The following is an 8,223-nucleotide window of genomic DNA, read 5'->3' as shown; positions in this document are numbered from 1 at the left end:
ACCATGAAGAAGCACATCATTACATTAGTTATTTTCAACTTCTATTTTTCCTATATCCATTTATGCAGCAAATACAAAAATAAACAATCTGATATTGATCACCGTCTTACTTTCGTGTTGCAGCAAGGAAAAAAATACTGGAGATTATAGCAAATACGGGTAGCTCAACCAACTAAATAATTTGTGCATAGGAAAGGAGAAATATTCAGGTGAGGTAAGACTGAAACCAAGAAGTAGTAAACCAGATATGATTCTTTAGAAAAGAAAAGGTCTTGCCATGCATCAGAATCACGACAATAACATCTGAATATGAACTGGCTATCACCTCGCAAAGATCTTGTGTAGCGTTACTTTTTCCACGTAGGTTTAACAGTTGATGTATCTAGTTTGGACTTGCCATAGGTGGCCAGTGATGAATCTCAAGCCATCACCTCTCTATACTGAAATGACCGCCTCCTGAAAAGAACAACAGGCTTAAATCATAAATGCAGACATCAACTAATAATAATCAGAATCTGTACAATTGGACCAATGCGTGTCTCAAAATTTCAGATTTGACACCATACATAAAGGCTGATATATGGTGATAGATTGCATATATGCACGTCACATAGTTGAGAGAGTTAACATAATGTACTGGCTGTAGCTTTAAGAAAAAAAACTATTAAGTATATGGCGATTCTTGTAGGTTCATCATTAAACTTGCATAATTTGAACATGTATAATTAGGATCACATAATTGAGATAAGTGATTTGCATAATATCAAAATTTTATCACCTCTCTCACAGGCACATCATTAACCATGTATAATTAGTCATGTTGTAGTAGCAGGTCATCTAGCTGTTGCTGAGTGCCAATCTATACATGCTCAGTACCAATATGTACATATACATCAATGGAAGGCTACATTTGGCCATATTTGCACCACAAGCACTCAGAAAATTGAGGAATTGAGTATTCATAGAACAAATCTTTAACAGTCAATAATATATATATGTGCAATAGCCACACAAGCAAAGCATGGATTCATCCATTAGAGGAAGGATGATCTGTTGTTACCTCTCGATCTGCTTTTCCATGATAATCATTGAGAAGTTGTTGACGGAGTAGGCCTGATCTCCGACTACACATCACCGAGTACTCGTATTTGTGCCCATCTCCATCACTAGCACCAACTCACCACTGATAACGTGCAAAAAAAAGCCCAAATGAACAACTACAGGCCACACACACATATCATCATACAGTTTGCCTGCATAATTTTTCTACATCAAAACATACAAACTGGGAGAAAGAGAGGAGATGAACCTGCCAGATGAAGAATATGTGTAGAAGGGCATGTATATGCTATGTCAGCCGGAACCATTTGTTAGGATGCGCTTTGATGTCCTCCTTCTTGGTCAAGGATGGAGAGCAGCACCCCGTTCAACTCCCGTTGAGTACTGTCGCGCTCCTGCCGGCGACGAGAGAACGTAGCGGCGATTCAAACAACGTGCAGTGCTGCTCCATCCCGCCCATCCATTGTCTCCTCTTCTACTTCCTTCATCCCTTCTTTCTACCCTTCCCATCTTCCTCAGTAGGAACAGCGAATCACCCACACACAACAGCTGGTTGCACAAAAGAAAATAGCCTCAAAATTTAGGAAAAACCGTGCCAAGAAAATTCAGTTGGGGGAAGAAAAAACTCACGGCCTTGACCTCTCCCGCGGTGCAGCGGCGGCCCTTCCTCTGGTGCGGCTTGGCGGCAGCCTGGCGGTGGCTCGAGCTCCTCTCCGCTGAAGACGACGGCGCCGCAGCATCCGCCTCGCCGGCCTCTGGAAGATCCGCGCTCCACTCCTCTAAGGAAGCGCCCCTGGTGGCGTCTCCTGCTGAGCATGCGGCACGTCGTGCTCCACCGGCTGAGGCCAAGGAAGAAGCAGGCCGGAGGAGAGAGGAGCGACAGAGGCGGGAGGAGAGGTGCGCGGCGGCGGCGAAGAGGAGAGACACGCATCACGTCCTCCTCCTCCTGCTGAGCTCAGGGAGGAGACAAGCCGGAGGAGAGGAGGCACGACGGCGGCGAGAAGGAGGAGAGGCGCACAGCGGGGCAGAGATGAGCAAGGAGGGGATTGGGGGAGACGAGCGAGTGGGGATTGGGGACGAGCGAGCTGTGGTGGCTAGGATTTCTCACCGTGGGGGCTCCTTTTATACGGACGCGGTGAAAAAACGAACGGCCGAGATCCGTCGATGGGATGATCCGACGGCTCACAAGCGCTAATCGCTGTGAGGCCCCCTATGGGGGGCATCAATTATACCTTTAGATTCAGTTGCGCCGAAACCAAGATTTATTATTCTGATGATTTATAATATTATGAACGAATTGTTTTTTTACATTTTTTTGAAAATTTTGAACTCGAATTTGCAGAGGTTAAAAAACGTCCTCCACTCAGCCCGAGCTAAAAAAAAAAATCATTCTCAAAGAAACATCCTTAAAAATTGCGTTCGATGCAAACTATGATAGACATCCCACGGAAGCACGTGCCACGTCATCCCTCCCATATCGGCAGCTCCGTCCGACCTCCCTCTTCCTCCCACCCCGGCTCCCCAATTTCTCTGCTCGCCCCCACGGCGCACCCGCACCGGTGACGGCGGCGCTTGCGACATACGTGCTTCTTCTACACCCTCTGCGCACGATCCCTGCACTGAATCGCGCCGCCGCAGTTCGGATCGAAGCCGCCGTCAAACCCTACCCGCCGCCGCTCGATTCCTCTCCGACATCACCGACAGCGGCCCGGAGGAGAGATCCAGGCCCGCGCTCTGTAGGCCGAATTTCAAGGTTCTCACGGAGAAGAGGTGAGCCCTAGCTCCTATACGCGTGCCGTGTTTATTGGTTTGACCACTCGATCTCAATTTCTTGTTGGGGACTCGAGCGTTTGATTTGGGGTTCATCTGTCGATTCAAGGATCGATCCGAGGTCGTGCGGTTCTGATAGGTGATTTTTCATTGGCGGTTGGCGTGGCGCGTTGATTCGGGGGTTTTGGTAGGGTTTGGGGGTTATAGATTCCGTGGCATCTTTTCTTTTCTTACCTGAGAGCCAAGAAGGAGCAGCCTAGTTATGTACTGGACGTGTAGTAAATATTCCATCTCTAGCTGCTTGTTCATTCTTCCTGTGTGTATTCTTTCATCAGTTAGTGTTAGGATTAATCTGGATTCATGTATTTGCACATGCGTTCTGGTTTGCATGTAGGTTGATTGTTAGGCTAAGCTAGTAAGCTGTCTAAGGAAGACATGTGGCTGTACGTGTGATGCGTATGCACTACAGGTTTGGGATGGAAATAGTGCAGGTGAGATGTGAAGCGGTTGCAGGCGAGTTGCAAGGCGAACCAGATGCACGAGCTGTCCATGTTCAGTTAGTCGAGTGAGTAAGGAGGTTAGTTCAGTTTGTGAGCTGCTGCATGTTTGAGTTGTTACTAGCAGAAGAATAGGTCTTAGAGCATGCATGGTGGAGGGCCGAGTCATGTGTGGATCGTGGCGTGATTCTAGGTGGCCACACGAGTTGTTCTCGTCGTGTGTTAGTTGTGGCACTAGTGGCTGCATACTGTCAGGTGTTTGCACTTGTATATATAGTTTGCATTGTGTTAATGAAGAGGCAAGTGGGCAGAGCAACAATGTATTCTTTATGTGATACCAAGGAGACAAATGCATGTGGCAAAGCCATTGTTTTCCCTCCGTGGTGAGTGTGTGTGTGTGTGTGTGTTTCTGAGTTTCTCCATTCTGTGTGAGAGACACATGAGAGGTAGAGAGGTAGAAGAAGATGGGGCTGCGAGATGCAGGTCCAACAGTTAGACTGTAGCTATTTGACATTCGAGTTTTATGCATGGGCTACCACTTTGGCGTTGTAGACAGTCTTGCACACTAGTGATGCAAAATATTAGAAACAAGGTCGACAATTTGGTTATTCAGATTATTTCTCCTAGTGCCGCAGGGTTGCAATTACATATGTACATGCACACTCACTTCAACTTTGTATGGAAATGTTTTACATATAGGCTGCCTTTCCTTACCAGCGCACTGCAGCCTAAATTGTTATCGAACCTTGCAACACGTAGAACGAAGGTTCTCCTTTTTTTTGGAGTTTGGAGGTTCAGGGGCGAATTACTTAATCCTGTTTAATACGTGTTGGTGTCTTGTCTTGAATTATGCTACTAGGCACCAGGGCATGTTCCCCCTCTTCAATCTGTTTAAGTTTCAATCTATGATGCTGAATTGGTAATAAGTAGCATGTCCGCAAAGGTGTCAAGGTACTATGATCCCTTACCATATGCTTCGGAGCTGCCGATGGGTGTGTTCACATAGTTTAGCTATGTATTAAACTTGCCACCAACATAATTATGGGTTAGTCATGTTTCATACAGACTTGAGCTCTATGCGTTTAATATTCTTCATAAGAATGACGGTCTGAAAATGGTCTTTAACCATATGCTTCGGCACTGTCAATGGGTGTATTCACATAGTTAAGTTATGTATGAAGCTTGTCACCAACATAGCTGTGGGCTAGTCATGTTTTCGCCCAAGCTTTTGTTGCTCTATGCTGTTTAATCTGCTTGATGAGAATGATTGTCTGAAAATGGTGTATGTATTATTTTTCTATATTTGTTCAGTATTTTTAACTTGGATCATTTTGGTCCTTAAATTTTAGTTTTGTAAGATCAGTTTACTGGATGATATTTAATCAGCTGTATCAAGCAAAATTGAGATCCTTATCAGTCATCCTTCTTGATACTGTTCCAGATGCTACTACGTGTTAGCTAGTCTGGTGAAAGAGCATTCCATGTGAATAGTTATCAAAGTTACTTGATGTTTTGCTAAAGCCTATGTGGCATTACAACTTGTTTCACCAATATTAAGGTTTTCAGTTTTCATTATTGAACTTAGCTGTCTTTTTTCTTATTTTTTCTTTGATCGCAACCCAGAATAAAAAAGCGTGGTGTTTAGTTTGATTTCCACTAGATACACCTAACCTTTTGGTGTACATGTCAGAAGGTGTTTCTCAACTCCTAGGTGGCCTGGAGCCCTAGATGCATTTTTGTAGACATATTTGGCCTCTTTATTTTTAAAAAAATTATTGTAGAATTTGATGTCTTTGCTATTTGGTTTCATAGATGCATGATGTCTGCTGATACACAGCTATTTTTTCAGGCTTCTGGAAGTTAATTCTGCTAGGATGGCTGATTGGTCTAATCTTCAGACTGATATTGTTGGTTCAATTGTAAGGAAGCTTGCCATCCCTGACTATATCAGATTCCGCGCCGTATGCACCTCGTGGAACCGTGTCTGCGTCTGCAGGGATGTATCCAATGATCCAAGGGTAGACCCATGGCTGATGCTCCCCACAAAGACGCTTGAGGATGCTAAATTTTTCAGTATACCTGAAAGAAAGAATGAAACCATCCGTATCCTGAGTACTGCCACGATCTTTGGCTCCTTGTGGACTCCTGTTGGTTCTTCCCATGGCTGGCTTGTCTTCTTCAACCTGAACCAGGGAACTATCCAGTTGGTTAATCCCATCAGCGGCGGTCAGTTTGAACTACCCCCACTCGGACGCGAGCACTTCTCCAAGGCGGTGTTGCTTGACATGAGTGAGAGCAACTTCAGTGTTGCTATCGTCTATGGCAATCGAAAAGGATATAAGGTGACACGCAAAGGAAGCAGAAGCTGGTCATTTGTTGATTCCAAACATATCCTAATTGATATTTTCAAGCACAGAAGGCAACTTTACACCATCGACATATATGGCACTGTCGAGGTGTGGGCAGAGCCACCCCGTTCATGGCCGGATGCAGACGGCCCGCTTGTTGATCCATATATGCATCCTAGCCTCGCCCAGCGGAAATTTAACTGTCTGGTGGAGACCCCAGCTGGTGATCTCATGAAGGTTAAGCGCCAATCTCAGAACAAGTTTGCGGTGTGGATCCTGAGCAGAGAGACATCTTCATTCGAGAGCACCGAAGACATTGGGGATTTTGCTTTGTTTGTCAGCCACCACAACTCGTTCTGTTTCCCGACCAAGGACCATCTGAACCTCAAGGCGAACTGCGTCTACTTCATCGACAACTACAAGAACCTGTGTGCGTTCAACCTCGAGCATGGGACCAAGGAGCTCATACAAGGCCTCGAAACTCCGGCGCTCCCACGACAGGACGCATTCTTATGGTTCATACCTTCACTGAAATGATGTAAAAGCAGCCGTGTGCCTATATCGTATAGTTGATCGCTAAAACCTGAATTTCCCTAAATAAGTAATGAACGTATTCGTGGCACTTTTGTGGCAGAATCAGCTGCCTGGAGTTTGAACATCTCGTTCATTGCGTGCTGGTTGCTTGTGTTTTCAGACAAAGTTGGAACCATTCTATCTTCCACGTGAACAGTACATTGTTTGGCGACAAATCTCTCTCAGGCTAGGCTGAGACTTTGCTCAGAATTCGCGTCCCCCAAACGGCGCCGGATCGAGCGTCTGGGGGACGAGTTTTGTTCGTGCCGCATTTGGGGGACATCGCTCCCCAGTCCCGTCCCCAATGAGGAATTCAAATAGTTTGCATTCAAAAGAGATCATTCCCGCCAAAGTCACCAGAGTAGCGGCGATGGCGCGCGATCATATTACACGCCGACGGATGCATTAAAAGAAGGGGTTGGGGTAGGACGACGCCGACGGCGCATCCTGAGTCGACATAGGCCCGTCGATCACGATGAACTCGTCGTGATCTACCCGGTGTGCATGCTTTGTCACGACGTCGAGGCAGAGGCCGACGCATGTGTAGTAGCAGATGCGTCTGCCGGCTCTTGCTCCGGGGTTGGGGCCGCTACCTCTGCAGCTGCCTGGGCTGCCGCCTCGGACTCCGTCTCAGCCGCCGCCATTTTGGCTTCGATGTCGTCGAGGATCTGGCCTTTGAAGAAGTTGTGCGCCGCCTGTCATTCGGGGAGACATTCCTTCTGTCGACGCTCTCAGCAGGGACATGTCGTCCCTGCATTTCTTCACCTCCATCTTCGACAACGAAACGCGCGTCAACCTCCATTTATGGTTTATCTTGAACTTGCTATAGCAATGCATCAGCGCGAACGACTTATGCCCATCCGAGTTCTTCCGCTACAAATCCATGGCCTTGTTAAACTAACTAAAGGAAGCACAATCATTTCATCAAACACATTGTAGGCGCTATAAATTATATAAGAAAGAAGCGTACCAGTTGGGCGACGTCGGCGCGTCGCCTCTAGTCTCTAAGTCATGATGGACGAATTTTCTCTGTGCCGCTAACGCGTGGGACCCGTGTTGCTTCGCCTCACTTTTCGGTGTGTCCGGCGTCTCTAGAGCGTCCCCTGTGTAGCGGGGACGGGGCTCGGGGCACCGAACACCATAACGGACCGCGCCGAACAAAATGAGTCTTTGGGGGACGCGGCTGGAGATGCTCTAAGTGTAGCTGTTGACCACACATTATGAGTTAGCATGAAGCAGTAATAGCCGGACGCGCTTGCCCATCTGCCTTGAACTCTTCTCAGCATCACAGCAAGTGTGGTTAGAGCATATCTAACAGAGCATGTAAACGTGTAAACCGTAAAACACGAGTTCAGGCCACTGAACTCGTGTTTACGGGTCGAAAAAATGGTGGCGCAGATTAGAACCTGAAACAAAACTGTAAAAAAAGCATCTTTTCCTAAATATACCACTTGACTCACTTGTCAAAAAAAAAAAAGTTCCTCACATCTTCTTCTTCCTGCTTCTTCCTGTGGAGGCTCCCGCAATCCCGCCCGGCCGCGACTGACAGCTCCATGACCAACACCTCCACGGTCGCCCCTGCCGCGCCCCGCCTACCCCGGCCGCGCCTCCACGCCTCGCCCAACACCGCTGCGCCGCCACGCCCCGCCTGCCCCGCCCAACACCGCCGCGCCGCCACGCCTCGCTAGGCCTCGCGCGGCCCTGGCTCCGCTGCGCCGCCCCGCCCGGCCCCGCTGCGCCGCGCCGCCCCGACCTGACCTCGCGCCGCCCCGGCACCTGCGCGCCCGCCACGGCCCCGCGCGCCGCCCCGACCCGACCCCGCGCCGCCCGGCACTGCGCGCCCCGCCCGCCCCGGCCCCTGCGCGCCCGGGCACGCCCCGCCCTGCGCCGCTTCGCCCTGCCCTGGCTCCGCCCCGCCCAACACCGCCACGGCGAGCTCGATCCCTCCCCGCCTCGTCACTGATGAGATCTAAGAT

General features: G+C 48.5%; 1 protein-coding gene across 1 annotated transcript; it reads left to right on the top strand.

The window, feature by feature from the left end:
• Nucleotides 1-1,385: 1,385 nt before the first annotated feature.
• On the top strand, nt 1,386-6,261 carry LOC124664840. The gene is made up of 3 exons (XM_047202270.1): nt 1,386-1,577; nt 2,498-2,829; nt 5,176-6,261. The coding sequence occupies exons 1-3, from the start codon at nt 1,386-1,388 to the stop codon at nt 6,209-6,211; spliced, it is 1,560 nt and encodes a 519-aa protein (XP_047058226.1). The 3' UTR covers nt 6,212-6,261.
• The last annotated feature ends 1,962 nt before the right edge of the window (nt 6,262-8,223 follow it).

The sequence above is a fragment of the Lolium rigidum genome, chromosome 6, assembly GCF_022539505.1.
Source record: "Lolium rigidum isolate FL_2022 chromosome 6, APGP_CSIRO_Lrig_0.1, whole genome shotgun sequence".
NCBI lineage: Eukaryota > Viridiplantae > Streptophyta > Magnoliopsida > Poales > Poaceae > Lolium > Lolium rigidum.
The sequence above is the reverse complement of the archived record's forward strand: the minus strand, read 5'-3'. Positions and strand labels throughout refer to the sequence as shown.